Genomic DNA, 21,210 nt, shown 5'->3' on the forward strand with positions numbered 1-21,210 from the left:
GCAGGGAAAGGACTGGGGTTGGCGGCATGAAAACAGCCTGAAGGGGTTAGCGCACCACAGCTAGCCGGGAGGGAGTCCGGGAAAAAGTCTGCAGCTGCCGAAGAGGCAAGAGACTTTTTCTTGCCTCTTTGTTTTGCAGTGCACAAGGAGAGGGGATTCAGAGCGCCGCCTAAACAAGCTCCAGAGACCGGCGCGAGCCACAGCTATCAGCGCGGACCCCAGAGACGGGCATGAGACGCTAAGGCTGCTGCTGCCACCACCAAGAAGACTGTGTGCGAGCACAGGTCACTCTCCACACCGCCCCTCCCGGGAGCCTGTGCAGCCCGCCACGGCCAGGCTCCCATGATCCGGGGACAACTTCCCCGGGAGAACGCAAGGCGTGCCTCAGGCTGTTGCAATGTCACGCCGGCCGCTGCCGCCGCAGGCTCGCCCCGCATTCCGTACTCCTCCCTCCCCCCGGCCTGAGTGAGCCAGAGCCCCCGAAGCAGCTGCTCCTTTAACCCCATTCTGTGTGAGCAAAGAACAGATGCTCTCAGGCGACCTACACGCAGAGGCAGGTCCAAATCCAAAGCTGAACCCCGGGAGCTGTACGAACAAAGAAGAGAAAGGGAAATTTCTCCCAGCAGCCTCAGAAGCAGCGGATTAAAGCTCCACAAACAACTTGATGTACCTGCATCTGTTGAATACCTGAATAGACAAGGAATCATCCCAAATTCAGGAGGTGGACTTTGGGAGCAGGATATATTAACTTTTCCCCTTTTCCTTTTTTTGTGAGTGTATATGTGTATGCTTCTGGGTGAGATTTTGTCTGTATAGCTTTGCTTTCACCATTTGTCCTAGGGTTCAGTCCATCCGTTTTTTTTGTTTGTTTTTTTTGTTTTTTTTTACTTAAAAAATTTTTTTCTTAATAAATTTTTTCTTAATAATTTTTTGCTTATTTTTTATTTTAAAAAATTACAAAATTTTTATTTCTTAATAATTTTTTTATTTTTTATTTTAAAAAACTAAAAATTTTGTTTCTTAATAAATTTTTTTCTTAATTTTTTTCTTTTTATTATAAAAAATTAATAAATTTATTTTTAAAAAGTAAAAAAAATTTTTTCTTAATAAACTTTTTCTTAATAATTTTTTTTATTATACTAGCTTTATTCTATTTTATTTTATTTTATCCTCTTTCTTTCTTTCTTTCTATTTTTTCTCCCTTTTATTCTGAGCCGTGTGGATGAAAGGCTCTTGGTGCTCCAGCCAGGCATCAGGGCTCTGACTCTGAGGTGGGAGAGCCAACTTCAGGACACTAGTCCACAAGACACCTCCCAAATCCACGTAATACCAAATGGCGAAAATCTCTCAGAGATCTGCATCTCAACATCAAGACCCAGATTCACTCAACGACCAGCAAGGTACAGTGCTGGACACCCTATGCCAAACAACTAGCAAGACAGGAACACAGCCCCATCCATTAACAGAGAGGCTGCCTAAAATCATAATAAGGCCACAGACACCCCAAAACACACCACCAGACGTGGACGTGCCCACCAGAAAGACAAGATCCAGCCTCATCCACCAGAACACAGGCACTAGTCCCCTCCACCAGGAAGCCTACACAACCCACTGAACCAACCTTAGCCACTGGGGACAGATACCAAAAACAACGGGAACTACGAACCTGCAGCCTGTGAAAAGGAGACCCCGAACACAGTAAGATAAGCAAAATGAGAAGACAGAAAAACACACAGCAGGTGAAGGAGCAGGGTCAAAACACACCAGACCTAACAAATGAAGAGGAAATAGGTAGTCTACCTGAAAAAGAATTCAGAATAATGATAGTAAAGATGATCCAAATAGAAATAGGAAATAGAATAGACAAAATGGAAATAGAATAGACAAAATGCAAGAAACATTTAACAAGGACGTAGAAGAACTAAAGAGGAACAAAGCAACGATGAAAAACACAATAAATGAAATTAAAAATACTCTAGATGGGACCAATAGCAGAATAACTGAGGCAGAAGAACGGATAAGTGACCTGGAAGATAAAATGGTGGAAATAACTACTGCAGAGCAGAATAAAGAAAAAAGAATGAAAAGAACTGAGGACAGTCTCAGAGACCTCTGGGACAACATTAAACGCACCAACATTCGAATTATAGGGGTCCCAGAAGAAGAAGAGAAAAAGAAAGGGACTGAGAAAATATTTGAAGAGATTATAGTTGAAAACTTCCCTAATATGGGAAAGGAAATAGTCAATCAACTCCAGGAAGCACAGAGAGTCCCATACAGGATAAATCCAAGGAGAAACACGCCAAGACACATATTAATCAAACTATCAAAAATTAAATATAAAGAAAACATATTAAAAGCAGCAAGGGAAAAACAACAAATAACACACAAGGGAACCCCCATAAGGTTAACAGCTGATCTTTCAGCAGAAACTCTGCAAGCCAGAAGGGAGTGGCAGAATATACTTAAAGTGATGAAGGAGAAAAACCTACAACCAAGATTACTCTACCCAGCAAGGATCTCATTCAGATTTGATGGAGAAATTAAAACCTTTACAGACAAGCAAAAGCTGAGAGAGTTCAGCACCACCAAACCAGCTTTACAACAAATGCTAAAGGAACTTCTCTAGGCAAGAAACACAAGAGGAGGAAAACACCTACAATAACAAACCCAAAACATTTAAGAAAATGGGAATAGGAACATACATATCGATAATTACCTTAAATGTAAATGGATTAAATGCTCCCACCAAAAGACACAGACTGGCTGAATGGATAGAAAAACAAGACCCATATATATGCTGTCTACAAGAGACCCACTACAGACCTAGGGACACATACAGACTGAAAGTGAGGGGATGGAAAAAGATATTCCATACAAATGGAAATCAAAAGAAAGCTGGAGTAGCAATTCTCATATCAGACAAAATAGACTTTAAAATAGAGACTATTACAAGAGACAAAGAAGGACACTATATAATGATCAAGGGATCAATCCAAGAAGAAGGTATAACAATTGTAAATATTTATGCACCCAACATAGGAGCACCTCAATACATAAGGCAAATACTAACAGCCATAAAAGGGGAAATCGACAGTAACACAATCATAGTAGGGGACTTTAACACCCCACTTTCACCAATGGACAGATCATCCAAAATGAAAATAAATAAGGAAACACAAGCTTTAAATGATACATTAAACAAGATGGACTTAATTGATATTTATAGGACATTCCACCCCAAAACAACAGAATACACATTTTTCTCAAGTGCTCATGGAACATTCTCCAGGATAGATCATATCTTGGGTCACAAATCAAGCCTTGGTAAATTTAAGAAAATTGAAATCGTATGAAGTATCTTTTCCGACCACAACGCTATGAGACTAGATATCAATTACAGGAAGAGATCTGTAAAAAATACAAACACATGGAGGCTACACAATACACTACTTAATAACGAAGTGATCACTGAAGAAATCAAAGGGGAAATCAAAAAATACCTAGAAACAAATGACAATGGGGACACGACGACCCAAAACCTATGGGATGCAGCAAAAGCAGTTCTAAGAGGGAAGTTTATAGCAATACAAGCCTACATCAGGAAACAGGAAACATCTCAAATAAACAACCTAACCTTGCACCTAAAGCAATTAGAGAAAGAAGAACAAAAAAACCCCAAAGCTAGCAGAAGGAAAGAAATCATAAAGATCAGATCAGAAATAAATGAAAAAGAAATGAAGGAGACAATAGCAAAGATCAAAAAACTAAAAGCTGGTTCTTTGAGAAGATAAACAAAATTGATAAACCATTATCCAGACTCATCAAGAGAAAAAGGGAGAAGACTCAAATCAATAGAATTAGAAATGAAAAAGGAGAAGTAACCACTGACACTGCAGAAATACAAACGATCATGAGAGATTACGACAAGCAACTCTATGCCAATAAAATGGACACCCTGGAAGAAATGGACAAATTCTTAGAAAGGCACAACCTGCCGAGACTGAACCAGGAAGAAATAAGAAAACATGAACAGACCAATCACAAGCACTGAAATTGAAACTGTGATTAAAAATCTTCCAACAAACAAAAGCCCAGGACCAGATGGCTTCACAGGCGAAGTCTATCAAACATTTAGAGAAGAGCTAACACCTATCCTTCTCAAACTCTTCCAAAATATTGCAGAGGAAGGAACACTCCCCAACTCATTCTATGAGGCCACCATCACCCTGATACCAAAACCAGACAAAGATGTCACAAAGAAAGAAAACTACAGGCCAATATCACTGATGAACATAGATGCAAAAATCCTCAACAGAATACTAGCAAACAGAATCCAACAGCACATTAAAAGGATCATACACCGTGATCAAGTGGGGTTTATTCCAGGAATGCAAGGATTCTTCAATATACGCAAATCAATCAACGTGATACATCATATTAACAAATTGAAGGAGGAAAACCATATGATCTTCTCAATAGATGCAGAGAAAACCTTCGACAAAATTCAACACCCATTTATGATAAAAGCCCTGCAGAAAGTAGGCATAGAGGGAACTTCCTGAACATAATAAAGGCCATATATGACAAACCCACAGCCAACATTGTCCTCAATGGTGAAAAACTGAAAGCATTTCCAGTAAGATGAGGAACAAGACAAGGTTGCCCACTCTCACCACTATTATTCAACATAGTTTTGGAAGTGTTAGCCACAGCAATCAGAGCATACATAGGCAGAACACTCTATGACATAAATCACAGCAAGTTCCTTTTTGACCCAACTCCTAGAGAAATGGAAATAAAAACACAAATAAACAAATGGGACCTAATGAAACTTAAAAGCTTTTGCACAGCAAAGGAAACCATAAACAAGACCAAAAGACAACCCTCAGAATGGGAGAAAATATTTGCAAATGAAGCAACTGACAAAGGATTAATCTCCAAGATTTACAAGCAGCTCATGCAGCTCAATAACAAAAAACCAAACAACCCCATCCAAAAATGGGCAGAAGATCTAAAGAGACATTTCTCCAAAGAAGATATACAGATTGCCAACAGACACATGAAAGAATGCTCAACATCATTAATCATTAGAGAAATGCAAATCAAAACTACAATGAGATATCATCTCACACCAGTCAGAATGGCCATCATCAAAAAATCTAGAAACAATAAATGCTGCAGAGGGTGTGGAGAAAAGGGAACACTCTTGCACTGTTGGTGGGAATGTAAATTGATATAGCCACTATGGAGAACAGTATGGAGGTTCCTTAAAAAACTAAAACTAGAACTACCATATGACCCAGCAATCCCCCTACTGGACATATACCCTGAGAAAACCATAATTCAAAAAGAGTCATGTACCAAAATGTTCATTGCAGCTCTATTTACAATAGCCAGGACATGGAAGCAACCTAAGTGTCCATCATCGGATGAATGGATAAAGAAGATGTGGCACATATATACAATGGAATATTACTCAGCCATAAAAAGAAACGAAATGGAGGTATTTGTAGTGAGGTGGATGGAGTTAGAGTCTGTCATACAGAGTGAAGTAAGTCAGAAAGAGAAAAACAAATACAGTATGCTAACACATATATATGGAATCTAAGGGAAAAAAAAAAAAGGTCATGAAGAACCTAGCGGCAAGATGGGAATAAAGACACAGACCTACTAGAGAATGGACTTGAGGATATGGTGAGGGGGAGGGGTAAGATGTGACAGGGTGAGAGAGTGGCAGGGACATATATACACTACCAAATGTAAAATAGATAGCTAGTGGGAAGCAGCCGCATAGCACAGGGAGATCAGCTCGGTGCTTTGTGACCACCTAGAGGGGTGGGATAGGGAGGGTGGGAGGGTGGGAGACGCAAGAGGGAAGAGATATGGGAACATATGTATATGTATAACTGATTCACTTTGTTATAAAGCAGAAACTAACACACCATTGTAAAGCAATTATACTCCAATAAAGATGTTAAAAAAAAAAAAAAGAATCAATCCAGGTAGTCAAAATTTAAAAATAAAAGTAATAAAGTTTCAGACACTAGAAATGTTTGGCTCTTTAGAGTGATCCATTTTCCAAGAATTACTGCTTAAGTTCTATAGTGAAAATATTGGCTTTTATATTGATAAATACATGTCTACAAATGATCTGATAGTAAGATGTGTGGCTCAAAGAGGAGAAGGAGGGTGCATTTTGTTAATTACAATACTGCCCTTTGTGTTTGGTGAATGGTGACAAACTAGAAGTTTAGGTGAAAGATTTGTATATAGATAAAGGGAAAATAAAAACTATTAAGTGGTGTTAGAAGTCTGTAGAGAGAGAGATATTCAAACAGGAAGGAACTTAAATAGAGACTGTGGAAATAATTTTCTGGTTTCCTCCTTGTCATCCTTAACCTAGGATGAGCCAACACTTCAGTCAAATGGACCCAGCCCATACTTCATGGAAAGCAATCCCAAAGGACAAACTTCTGGTCCAGTCTCGTTTCAAATAACTGAATATTAGGTATACCTCATTCTTGTTGACATGGTAACCCACATTCTTCTAAGCCCTTCTCATGATTGTCCTCTATAGGAAGGGAAGTGCTACATTGCCATAGCTAGTAAGATAGTGGATGACTTTATCTATTCCTTGTTCACAATTAGTTGAACAATTATTCATTTGCTAAAATTACTATAATTCAAAGAAAAATTACCTTTAAGGCTGTTTTGAACTTCTAAAGCTATATCGAGAGCATTAAAGGGCAGAACTGGTTCGTTGGCAATTTGTAAAATCACTTCTCCTGAGAGCTGAAAGAAAAAGAAAAAAACACTAGCATTTAATATTAAGGGTTTTTGTTTGTTTTCCATGATTTCATACACTTTTATACACTTATCTAGAGTAAAAAAACACAGAGGGAAAATTTATTTTTATAAAATCTCTTTTTCTTTTAAAACTTTTTAAAATTTTGTTTTCCTGTAAATAAAAAAAAAATCCTCAGTATATTTTTCATGTCTCAGAATAGTATAAGGAAATATAATATTTTCTTCCTTTTGGGCTAAAATATTAAGAAATAGCTTCCCTAGTTGAAGGAGTTGTAATATGTAAACTTTAAAACAATTCCTTATAAAACAGTTCAGAATGTCACATGATAAAACAATCAAGAACAACTGCAAATCAATAGCTGATTATTGGACCAAGTTAAATTCCAGACAAAATTAATGATCAATTTATTCATGTAAGATATAATTTAATTTTAAAAATTCTTTAAAATCCACATACTATTTTCCTTCATGCTTTGCTATATTTGTAATCAGCTTTCCAAAATTTAATACCATTTATATATCTTGGAGATCAATGTTTAAATTAAATTCAAAAAATATAAAAACTTAAATGGCAGCCCCCAAACTCACACCTGGAATTTTCACACATGCATATGTCTCCACCACTGCACTCCAAAACTGTGTCTGAAAACCAGCACTACAGCTGAACTAGCATCTGCTTAATAGACTGAACAAGTCATATGCATTTTTATACATCTCAAAGGAACTTAGGGCTGGTGGCAAATGACATTGTTACTCCCCCCATCCCCAAGTGATATTTAATATTTACCTGGGCTTAACAAATGTCCCTACATCTCATAACACTGAAGCTGGCACGCAGGGAAATCTGGCTGTGTTGATGTTATTAATGCACTATGAAATGTTGTTAGTGAATGAAAACATTGTCTCGTGAAACTACACAGGGGAAATTAGCACACTAACTTGAGTCGGTAAAGAACACATAAAAGAAATAACTTACAAGGAAAATGTGATGTTAAATATTCAAATCTACATATTTAACAAGGGTCAAATTCCATTTAATATTTAAAAGTTATATTTCCTAGTTGTTTGCACAATTTATATCATGATGAAAGTACAATTCAATTTGGTTCTTCTTCTACCTGCTTGAGGAAAAGGAAACACCGCTGAGATTCTTTTATTTCTGTGAGGTATTTTTCTCCCAAATGTAACAACCACTTCTCCCCAAATGTCTAAGGTACTTTTGCAGCGTTTTATCCCCATCATATGATCACAAAAATCCTGCGAAACAATCTACTTTGATTATGCTGTACTTTAGGAAAAAAGCATTGTATACAATATGTTGATATGAATCCTGTTTCTATCCCACTCCACCCCAAGCGAATCATGCAAAGAACACCAATATTTGGATATAAATTATTTGTAAAAGGAAGGTTTAAAGAAGATTAAGAGGCATTATGGTTTCTTTTTCCAATTTGCCCTGGAGAATAGAAACTATAAAACAGACATGTTTCGTTTACACTTTTGGAATCTGGAAACCACACATTACAAAAGACTAAAATGAAAGAATGGGGAGGGAGGAGAAAGGCAACTTCTCTGTGTGTTGCTGAAGAAAGTTGTTTTGTTTTGGCTTTCTGAGTCATTTAGCAGCTACAAAAACTGGAATATAAGCCAGCCACCTTGCTATGTCTCAAAAAGAAGCTGGCAACAAATACTGGGACTTCTAAGGCACCTGGCCCACAATAGAATGTTTCAAGTAAATCAGCTTTATTTGCAGCTTCATAAGCAAAGGGGAGATTTGTATATGCCTTGCCATGCAGTGAGAAGAGATGAGCCATACTGCATACTCTTCTTGCCCATTCTGGAATTCACTCTTATTCAGGCATGCCAAAGTAACTTTCCCTTATATTTATATAAGGCCCCATTCTTTTCAAAAAGCTTTATACTCATTTCATTATCTCATTTAATTATCTTGCCAAGCCTAGAGGCAGATAGTGGTGGAATTAATCCTGTATTGAAAACATTGAGTATAAACCTTACTGGGTTGTGGTCTAAGATGGTAACATAGGAGGTTCCTAAATTCACCTCCTCCCATAGATACATTGAATCTACAGCTGTACATGAAACAATGAGAAAAATATAGAAACCAGCTGAGTGACTCCTACACATTGGAGGAACAACAAAAAACCCACATTGAAATGAATAAGAGAGGCTGAGACACACTCTTGCCATAAAACCCACCCCATCAGAGTGACATACAATAGGGAAGGAACTCCCAACTCCCAATTTCTCCTTTAGGAGAGAAGGGTTTAGACCCACCATCTAGTACCCCAACTTTTAAGACTTCCACCCAAGGGACAAACCCCCAAAACATCTAGCCCTGAAAGCCAATGGGGCTGTGTCCACAAGATATACAACACTACAGACAACAAAGAAACAGTTCCTAATGGACTCAAGAGGACTCACTTTGGTTCTCTACCTATAGCTCAGTACAGAGGAAAATGCCCATATCCCAGCCTTTCCCTGAAAGAGGCCTATGTGAATACTTTAAAAGTTGCTGCCTGAGGGTCATACCTCTAATTTAGCTCTAGGGACAGAATGCAATCCTCCCTGGAGATCAGGGAAGCCAATAGATTCCATCTCAGCATTCTCCCTGTAGCCCTCCCAAACCACAAAGACCTCCCCAGGAGGAGCTTATAGACACAACTGGCACCATGGCTTTTGCAACTGCTACTCAGGGGACACACTCCTTGATCATGGGGCTACAATGGCCAGCAGGGCTTGCATTTATGGGTCCCAAAGGACTGTAGCAAACAAAGAAACACTTTTAAACTGTGCTCAGCACAGAGGGAGAAGACAGAAATGAGCATCATCTAGTTTTTCCCTGGAAAAGGAAAGAGGTTTATCTGCATACTTCAAATCTGCTCCCTGAGAGTCTGGCTTCTAATTAGCCTGCATCTAGGTGCTGACTGAGATCTTCCCCTTTGGGACACTAACAGTTATTAGCATACCCTCGACTACTGGGAGCCACTAAAAAAAAAGGAGGAGGCTTGGACAATCACAAAGGTTTGAGATACAACTAAGAGCTAGGGCTGGGCTGAAGGATAAGCTTCATATCCTACATGAGACCATTCTTCAAGAATGGAAGAAGTGGCTGTTTTATCTAATTCACAGAAACCAACACAGAGAATCTGAGAAAATGAAGAAACAAAGAAATAAGTTCCAAACAAAAGAACAAGATAAACTTCAGAAACATACTTTAATGAAATGAAGATAACTGATTTACCTGATAAAGAGTTCAAAGTAACATCATAAATTTGCTCACCAAAGTCAGGAGAACAACACATTAACAAAGTGAGAATTTCAACAAAGAGAGAGAAAATATAAGGAATACCAAACAGAAATCACAGAGCTGAAGAATACAATAATCAAACTGAAAAATTCAATAGAGGGTTCAGCAGAAGACTAAATCAAGTGGAAGAAAGGGTCAATGGACTTGGAGACAGGGCAGTGGAATTCATCCAATCAGAGGAGCAAAAAGGGAAAAAGTGAAAAAGAGTTAAAATAGTGTAAGGTACATATGGGACACCATCAAACACATCAATATTTGCATTATATGGGTCCTGAAGAAGAAGAAAGAGAGAAGAAAGGGGCAAAAAGCTTATTCAAAGAAATAATGACTACACCTGAAACTAACAAAATATTGTAAATCAACTATACTTCAATTAAAAAAAAAGAAAGAAAGAAAAAGGAAAACAGTAGGACTAGATCACTTTAAAAAGAAGAAGAAAAAGGAAAGAAAAGAAAAGAAATAATGGCTGAAAAATTCCCTCTCCTGGGGAAAGAAACAGACATCCAGATCTATGAATCTTAGATGGTTCCAGATGAGATGAATCCAAACAGACCCACATAGAGACACATTAAAATTAAACTGTCAAAGCTAAAGACAAGGAGAGAATCTTAAAAGCAGCAAGAGAAAAAACAACCTGTTACATACAAGGAAGCTCAATAAGAATTTCAGCAGATTTTTCAGCAGAAACTTTGTAGGCTGGAGAGACTGGGATGATATATTCAAAGAGCTGAAAGAAAAAAACTGCTAAGCTAACCAAGAATAATCTACCCAGCAAAGTTGTCCTTCAAAATTGAAAGGGAGCTAAGAGTTTTCCAGACAAGCAAAACGTAAAAAAGTTCATCACCACGAGATGTCCTAGAAGATAAGTTAAAGGAAATTCTTCAAGCTGAAATGAAAGGATACTAATTACTAATAGGAAAACATATGGAAATATACATTTCATTGGTAAAGGTAAATATATAGTTAAATTAAGAATACTCTACTCTTTCATGGTGGTGGTCAAATCACTTACAAATGAAGGGTAAAAGACAAGAGTATTAAAAATGACTATAATGATAATAATTTTAATGGCCTTACAAGATAAAAGATAAACATGAATCAAAAATAATAAGTGGAGGAATGTGCACTTCAACCAAGATGGCGGAGTAGAAGGACGTGCTCTCACTCCCTCTTGCGAGAACACCAGAATCACGACTAGCTGCTGGGCAATCATCAACAGGAAGACACTGGAACTCACCAAAAAAGATACCCCACATCCAAAGACAAAGGAGAAGCCACAATGAGAAGGTAGGAGGGGCGCAATCACAGTAAAATCAAATCCCATAACTGCTGGATGGTTGACTCACAGACTGGAGAACACTTATACCACAGAAGTCAACCCACTGGAGTGAAGGTTCTGAGCCCCATGTCAGGTTTCCAAACCTGGGGGTCCGGCAATGGGAGGAGGAATTCCTAGAGAATCAGACTTTGAAGCCTAGTGGGAATTGATTACAGGACTTCGACAGGACTGGGGGAAACAGAGACTCCACTCTCGGAGGGACACACAAAGTAGTGTGCACATCAGGACCCAGGGGAAGGAGCAGTGACCACAGGGGAGACTGAACCAGACCTACCTGCTAGTGTTGGAGGGTCTACTGCAGAGGTGGGGGAGGGGCGCTATGACTTACTGAGGGGACAAGGACACTGGCAGCAGAAGTTCTGGGAAGTACTCCTTGGTGTGAGCCCCCCCAGAGTCTGTCGTTAGTCCCACCAAAGAGCCCAGATAGGCTCCAGAGTTGGATTGCCTCAGGCAAAACAACCAACAGGGAGGGAAACCAGCCCCACCCATCAACAGTCAAGTGGATTAAAGTTTTACTGAGCTCTGCTCACCAGAGCAACAGTCAGCTCTACCCACCACCAGTCCCTCCCATCAGGAAACTTGCATAAGCCTCTTAGATAGCCTCATCCACCACAGGGCAGACAGCAGAAGCAAGAAGAAGTATAATCCTGCAGCCTGTGGAACAAAAACCACATTCACAGAAAGAAAGATAAAATGAGAAGTCAGAGGACTATGTACCAGATGAAGGAATAAGATGAAACCCCAGAAAAACAACTAAATGAAGTGGAGAAAGGCAACCTTCCAGAAAAAGATTTCAGAATAATGATAATGAAGATACTCCAGGACCTCGGAAAAAGAATGGAGGCAAAGATCGAGAAGATGCAAGAAATGTTTAACAAAGACCTAGAAGAATTAAAGAACAAACAAACAGAGATGAACAATACAATAACTGAAATGAAAACTACACTAGAAGGAATCAATAGCAGAATAACTGAGGCAGAAGAACGGATAAGTGACCTGGAAGACAGAATGGTGGAATTCACTGCTGCAGAACAGAAAAAATAAAAAAGAAAGAAAAGAAATGAAGACAGCCCAAGATACCTCTGGGAAAACATTAAACGCAACAACATTCGCATTATAGGGGTCCCAGAAGGAGAAGAGAGAGAGAAAGGACCTGAGAAAATATTTGAAGAGATTATAGTCAAAAACTTCCCTAACATGGGAAAGGAAATAGCCACCCAAGTCCAGGAAGCGCAGTGAATCCCATACAGGATAAACCAAAGTAGAAACACGCTGAGACACATAGTAATCAAATTGGCATAAAATAAAGACAAAGAAAAATTATTGAAAGCAGCAAGGGAAAAATGACACATAACATACAAGGGAACTCCCATAAGGTTAACAGCTGATTTCTCTGCAGAAACTCTACAAGCCAGAAGGGAGTGGCATGATATACTTAAAGTGACGAAAGGGAAGAACTTACAACCAAGATTACTCTAGCTGGCAAGGATCTCATTCAGATTCAATGGAGAAATCAAAAGCTTTACAGAGAAGCAAAAGCTAAGAGAATTCAGCACCACCAAACCAGCTCTACAACAAATGTAAAAGGAACTTCTCTAAGTGGGAAACACAAGAGAAGAAAAGGACCTACAAAAACAAACCCAAAACAATTAAGAAAATGGTAATAGGAACATACATATCGATAATTACCTTAAACGTGAATGGATTAAATGCTCCAACCAAAAGACACAGGCTTGCTGAATGGATACAAAAACAAGACCCATATATGTGCTGTCTACAAGAGACCCACTTCAGACCTAGGGACACATACAGACTGAAAGTGAGGGGATGGAAAAAGATATTCCATGCAAATGGAAATCAAAAGAAAGCTGGAGTAGATATACTCATATCAGATAAAATAGACTTTAAAATAAAGAATGTTACAAGAGACAAGGAAGGACACTACATAATGAGCAAGGGATCAATCCAAGAAGAAGATATAACAATTATAAATATATATGCACCCAACATAGGAGCACCTCAATACATAAGGCAACTGCTAACCTCTCTAAAAGAGGAAATCGACAGTAACACAATAATAGTGGGGGACTTTAACACCCCATTTTCACCAATGGACAGATCATCCAAATTGAAAATAAATAAGGAAACAGAAGTTTTAAATGACACAACAGACCAGATAGATTTAATTGATATTTATAGGACATTCCTTCCAAAAACAGCAGATTACACTTTCCTCTCAAGTGTGCATGGAACATTCTCCAGGATAGAACACATCTTGGGTCACAAATCAAGCCTCAGTAACTTTAAGAAAATTGAAATCATATCAAGCATCTTTTCTGACCACAACGCTATGAGATTAGAAATGAATTACAGGGAGACAAACGTAAAAAACACGAACACATGGAGGCTAAAGAATATGTTACTAAACAACCAAGAGATCACTGAAGAATTCAAAGAGGAAATAAAAAAATACCTAGAGACAAATGACAATGAAAACACGATGATCCAAAACCTATGGGATGCAGCAAAAGCAGTTCTAAGAGGGAAGGTTATAGCTATACAAGCCTACCTCAAGAAACAAGAAAAATCTCAAGTAAACAATCAAAACTTACACCTAAAGGAACTAGAGAAAGAAGAACAAACAAAACCCAAAGTTAGCAGAAGGAAAGAAATCATAGAGATCAGAGCAGAAATAAATGAAATAGAAACAAAGAAAACAATAGCAAAGATCAATAAAACTAAAAGCTGGTTCTTTGAGAAGATAAACAAAATTGATAAACCATTAGCCAGACTCATCAAGAAAAAGAGGGAGAGGACTCACATCAATAAAATTAGAAATGAAAAAGGAGAAGTTACAACAGATACTGCAGAAATACGAAGCATCCTAAGAGACTACCACAAGCAACTCTATGCCAATAAAATGGACAACCTGGAAGAAATGGACAAATTCTTAGAAAGGTATAACCTTCCAAGACTAAACCAGGAAGAAACAGAAAATATGAACAGACGAATCACAAGTAATGAAATTGAAACTGTGATTTAAAATCTTCCAACAAACAAAAGGCCAGGACAAGATGGCTTCACAGGTGAATTCTAACAAACATTTAGAGAACAGCTAACACCCATTCTTCTCAAACTCTTCCAAAAAATTGCCAAGGAAGGAACACTCCCAAACTCATTCTATGAGGTTACCATCACCCTGATACCAAAACCAGACAAAGATACTACAAAAAAGAAAATTACAGACCAATATCACTGATGAAAATCAATGCAAAAATCCTCAACAAAATACTAGCAAACAGAATCCAACAACACTTTATAAGGAGCATACAACATGATCAAGTCGGATTTATCCCAGGGATGCAAGGATTCTTCAACATACACAAATCAATCAGTGTGATACACCATATTAACAAATTGAAGAATAAAAACCATATGATCATCTCAATAGATGCAGAAAAAGCTTTGACAAAATTCAACACCCATTTATGATAAAAACTCTCCAGAAAGTGGGCAAAGAGGGAACCTACCTCAACATAATAAAGGCCATATACGACAAACCCACATCAAACATCATTCTCAATGGTGAAAAACTGAAAGCATTTCCTCTGAGATCAGGAACGAGACAAGGATGTCCACTCTCACCACTATTATTCAACATATTTTTGGAAGTCCTAGCCATGGCAATCAGAGAAGAAAAAGAAATAAAATGAATACAAATTGGAAAAGAAGTAAAACTGTCACTGTTTGCAGATGACATGATACTATACATAGAGAATCCTAAAAATGCCACCAGAAAACTACTAGAGCTAATCAATGAATTTGATAAAGTTGCAGGATACAAAATTAATGCACAGAAATCTCTTGCATTCCTATACACTAATGATGAAAAATCTGAAAGAGAAATTATGGAAACACTCCCATTTACCATTGCAACAAAAGGAATAAAATACCTAGTAATTAACGTACCTAGGGAGAGAAAAGACCTGTATGCAGAATAGTATAAGACACAGATGAAAGAAATTAAAGATGATACCAACAGATGGAGAGGTATACCATGTTCTTGGATTGGAAGAATCAATATTGTGAAAATGACTATACTACCCAAAGCAATCTACAGATTCAATGCAATCTTTATCAAGTTACCAATGGCATTTTTTACGGAACTAGAACAAATCATCTTAAAAGTTGTATGGAGACAAAAAAGACCCCGAATATCCAAAGCAGTCTTGAGGGAAAAAAACGGAGCTGGAGGAATCAGACTCCCTGACTTCAGACTATACTACAAAGCTATGGTAATCAAGAAAATATGGTACTGGCACAAAAACAGAAACATAGATTAATGGAAGAAGATAGAAAGCCTAGAGATAAACCCACGCACCTATGGTCAACTAATCTATGACAAAGGAGGCAAAGATATACAATGGAGAAAAGACAGTCTTTTCAATAAGTGGTGCTGGGAAAACTGGACAGCTGCATGTAAAAGAATGAAATTAGAACACTCCGTAACACCATACACAAAAATAAACTCAAAATGGATTAGAGACCTAAATGTAAGACCGGACACTATGAAACTCTTAGAGAAAATCATAAGAAGAACCCTCTTTGACATAAATCACAGCAAGATCTTTTTTGATCCACCTCCTAGAGTAATGGAAATAAAAACAAAAATAAACATATTGGACCTAATGAAACTTCAAAGCTTTTGCACAGCAAAGGAATCCATGAACAAGACGAAAAGACAACCCTCAGAATGGGAGAAAATATTTGCAAACAAATCAACGGACAAAGGATTAATCTCCAAAATATATAAACAGCTCATGCAGCTCCATATTAAAAAACAAACAACCCAATCCAAAAATGGGCAGAAGACCTAAATAGACAGTTCTCCAAAGAAGGCATACAGATGGCTAAGAAGCACATGAAAAGATGTTCAACATCACTAATTATTAGAGAAATACAAATCAAAACTACAATGAGGTATTACCTCACACCAGTTAGAATGGGCATCATCAGAAAATCTACAAACAACAAATGCTGGAGTGGGTGTGGAGAAAAGGGAACCCTCTTGCACTGTTGGTGGGAATGTAAATTGATACGGCCACTATGGAGAACAGTATGGACGTTCCTTAGAAAACTAAAAATAGAATTACCATATGATCCAGCAATCCCACTACTGGGCATATACCCAGAGAAAACCATAATTCAAAAAGACACATACACCCCAATGTTCATTGCAGCACTATTTAAAATAGCCAGGTCATGGAAGCAACCTAAATGCCCATCGACAGATGAATGGATAAAGAAGTTGTGGTACATACATACAGTGGAATATTACTCAGCCATTAAACGGAACGAAATTGAATCATTTGTTGAGACGTGGATGGATCTAGAGACTGTCATACAGAGTGAAGTAAGTCAGAATGAGAAAAACAAATATCGTATATTAACGCATGTATGTGGAACCTAGAAAAATGGTACAGATGAACCGGTTTGCAGGGCAGAAGTTGAGACACAGATGTAGAGAACAAACGTATGAACACCAAGGGGGAAAAACCACGGAGGGGTGCGGATGGTGGTGTGCTGAATTGGGCAATTGGGATTGACATGTATACACTGTTGTGTATAAAATTGATGACTAATAAGAACCTGCAGCATAAAAAAACTAAGAAACAAACAGAACAACTAATCCTAAACTTTCTTTGGGTAATTTGTTTGTATGGAAATATGTTAATATAAATGATTCAGACATTACATGAAATTTCTAAAATCTTATATGTTCTGGTATTATAAGTCATAATTCTAGTTATTACTTTAAAATGTATATCTCAGAAATAACTAAATTTCTTTGTGAATTGCATTATTATGAACTTTCATCAAATCTTTAACCATGGTCATTTTTAAGTCTTTTGTCATTTACAGACAGTTCTGGGTGTACTCTGATGCTTTTGCAAAAATGTTCCTATAAAAGGGTTTCATCTTTAAGGAATTCATGGAAAAGACTCTGACAAGTACAGGTTTCTGGTAACTGACTATACTGCTGAACTGAATGAATAAGCATTTTCAGAACTCAGATGGAAAACTGATGAATTCATAAAAGTGCTAACGAAAGATCAAGATGAAAAAAAAATTAATTACATGGAACTGAGTGAACTGATGAGGATGATTATAATTTTTGTGACTTTCTGTTTGAATAATAATAAAAAAAAACCCACAAGGACTCAGAGGCAAAAAATATACAAATCAATTTTCAATGCAAAGTAAAGGACCTGTTACAGTGGAAGATTACTGGACTGAATGTCAATATTATGACATAGTATTAGTGTCTGTCATGTTTGGTAACTGCAATCATTGTTGCTTTTGTTGTGGTCATCCATTTATAATGCTTGGTGTCAGTTTATTTATCTCTTGTAAAAATAAAATATAGTGTGTGTGTGTGTGAAAAAAAATGTGGAGGAATGTGAGAGTAAAATTATAGAACATTGGTATGTTTGAACCTAAGTTATTATCAACTTAAAATGGACTGTTATAAACATAAGATGTTTTATATGAACATAATGCTAACCACAAAGTAACAACATATAATGGACACACAAAAGATAAAAAGGAAAGAATCTGAGCACACCACTACAGAAAATCATCAATTCTCAAAGGAAGAGAGCAAGAGAATAAGAAAGGGACAAAAGAATTACAAAAGAGCCAGAAAACAATGAACAGAATGTCAAGAGTAAATCCATACTTATCAATAATTACTTTAAATGTAATTTGACTAAATTCTGCAAAGAAAAGACATAAAGTGGCTGAATGCATAAAAACACAAGAGATAGTTCAACATGTGCAAATCAATCAATGTGATATACCACATCAACAAAAGAAAAGACAAAAACCACATGATCATCTCAATAGATGCAGAAAAGCGTTTGATAAAATTCAACATCCATTCATGATACAACCCCTTATGAAAGTGGGTATAGAGGGAATGTATCTCAAAATAATAAAAGCTATTTATTGCAAACCCAGAGCCAATATAACACTCAATGGTGAAAAGCTGAAAGCCTTCCTGCTAAAATATGGAACAAGACAAGGATGCACACCCTCACGACTTCTCCTCAAAGTAGTATTGGAAGTCTTAGCCACAGCAATCAGACAACAAAAGAAATAAAAGTTATTCAAATTGGTAGGGAAAAGGTAAAACTGTCATGATATGCAGATGACATGATACTATATGTAGAAAACCCTAAAGACTCCACACAAAAACTGCTAGAACTGATAAACGAATTCAGCAAGGTAGCAGGGTACAAGATTAACATACAGAAATTGGTTGCATTTCTTTACACTAACAATCAAATATTAGAAAGGGAATGTAAATAAATAATCCCTTTTAAAATCACATCAAAAAAAAAGTATTTAGGAATAAACCTCACTAAGGAGGTAAAAGAATTATATGTTGAGAACTACAAAACATTAATAAAGGAAGTTGAAGATGATTCAAAGAAATGGAAAGATACCCCATGCTCTTGGATTGGAAGAATTTATATTGTTAAAATGGCCATATTACCCAAAGCAATCTAGAGATTTAATGCAATACCTGTTAAAATACCCACCACATTTTCCACAGAACTAGAACAAATGATCCTAAAATTTATATGGAACCACAAAAGGCCCAGAATTGCCAAGTCTTGTGGAAAAAGAACAAAGCTGGAGGCATAACCCTCCCTGACTTCAGACAATACTACAAAGTTAGAGTAAACAAAACAGCATGTTATTGGCACAAAAACAGATATATGGATCAATGGAACAGAATACAGAGCCCAGAAATAAACACACACACCTATGGACAATTAATTTTTGCCAAAGGAGCCAAGAATATACAATAGGGAAAAGACAGTCTCTTCAGTAAGTGGTGCTGGGAAAGTTGGACAGCCCCATGTAAATCAATGAAGCAAGAACACCCCCTCATGTCATACACAAAAGTAAACTCAAAATGGCTTAAAGACAAATATAAGACAAGACACCATGAAACTCCTAGAAGAGAATATAGGCAAAATATTCTCTGACATAAATTGTACCAATGTTTTCTTAGGTCAGTCTCCCAAGGCAGTAGAAATAAAAGCAAAAATAAACAAATGGGACCTAATCAAACTTATAAGCTTTTGCACAGCAAAGGAAACCATAAATGAAACAAAAAGACAACCTACAGATTGGGAGAAAATATTTACAAGTGATGTGACCAACAAGGGCTTAATTTCCAAAATATACAAACAGCTCATACAATTCAACAACAACAAAAAACAACCCAATCAAAAAAATGGGCAGAGACCTAAATAGACATTTCTCCAAAGAAGACATACAGTTGGCCAACAGGCACATGTAAAGATGCTCAACATCTCTAATTATTAGAGAAATGCAAATCAAAACAACAATGAGGCACCAACTTATACCAGTCAGAATGGCATTATTAAAAAGTCTACAAGTAACAAATGCTGGAGAGGGTGTGGAAAAAAGGGAACCCTCTTACACTGTTGGTGGGAATGTAAATTTGTACAGCCACTATGGAAAACAGTATGGAGGTTTCCTAAAAATCTAAAAATAGAGCTGCCATATGATCCAGCAATCCCATTCCTGGGCATACACCCAGACAAACCTATAATTTGAAAAGATACATGCACCCCTATGTTCATAGAAACACTATTTACAATAGCCAAGACACGGAAACAACCTAAGTGTCTATTGACAGATGAATGGATAAAGAAGAGTGGTACATATATACAATGGAATATTATTCAGCAATAAAAAAGAATGAAATAATGCCATTTGCAACAACATGGACACAAATAGAGATTATCATAGTAAGTGAAGCAAGTCAGAAAGAGAAAGACAAATACCATATATCATTTTTATGTGGAATCTAAAATACAATTCAAATGAATGTATCTATGAAACAAGAACAGACTCACAGACATAGAGGACAGACTTGTGGTTACCAAGGAGGAGGAGGAATAGAGGAGGGAAGGACGGGGAGTTTGGTATCAACAAATACAAACTATTATATATAGGATGGATAAACAGCAAGGTCTTATTGTATAGCACAGGGAACTATATTCAATATCCTGTGATAAACCATAATGGATAAGAATATGAAAAGAATATATATATATATATAAATATAAAACTGATCACTTTGCTGTACAGCAGAAATTAAACACAGCATTGTGCATCAACTATACTTCAATAAAATTTTAAAAAAACCCAAAAAATCACTTCAGTTTTAAGGGTCCACAGAAACTGAAAATGAAGGGATGGACAAAGATATTTCATGCAAATGGAAACCCAAAGAAAGCAGGGGTAGTTATACTTATTTAACAGAAAACAAATGGGAGACAAAGAAAGTCATTTTATAATGATGAGTCAATTTAACAAGAGGATATAACATGTAAATATTTATGCACCCAACATAGGAGCATCTAAATATATAAAGTGAATATTAACAAACCTAAAGGGAGAAATAGACAGCAATTCAAAATAGTAGGGGGGAAAAAAGAAAAAAACAACAACAAAATAGTAAGGGGCTTCTATATCCTAGTTTCAATAATGAATAGATCATTCAGACAGAAAATCCATAAGGAAACATTGGACTTAAACTACACATTAGACAAGATGTACCTAATACACATTTACAGAACACTCCAACCAACAACAGCAGAATATACTTTCTTCTCAAGTGCACATGGAA

General features: G+C 37.0%; 1 protein-coding gene across 5 annotated transcripts in view; it reads right to left on the reverse strand.

Annotated features, from left to right (window-relative positions):
• Window positions 1-21,210, reverse strand: part of NAALADL2 (N-acetylated alpha-linked acidic dipeptidase like 2) — a 1,520,504-nt gene that overhangs the window by 102,326 nt on the left and 1,396,968 nt on the right. For all 5 annotated transcript variants that reach the window (XM_061193412.1, XM_061193413.1, XM_061193411.1 and 2 more), the window contains one exon: window positions 6,702-6,795. In XM_061193412.1, coding sequence (XP_061049395.1) covers window positions 6,702-6,795 — 94 coding nt within the window. The remainder of the gene's footprint in view (window positions 1-6,701; window positions 6,796-21,210) is intronic.

The sequence above is a fragment of the Eubalaena glacialis genome, chromosome 6, assembly GCF_028564815.1.
Source record: "Eubalaena glacialis isolate mEubGla1 chromosome 6, mEubGla1.1.hap2.+ XY, whole genome shotgun sequence".
NCBI classification, from domain to species: Eukaryota; Metazoa; Chordata; class Mammalia; order Artiodactyla; family Balaenidae; genus Eubalaena; species Eubalaena glacialis.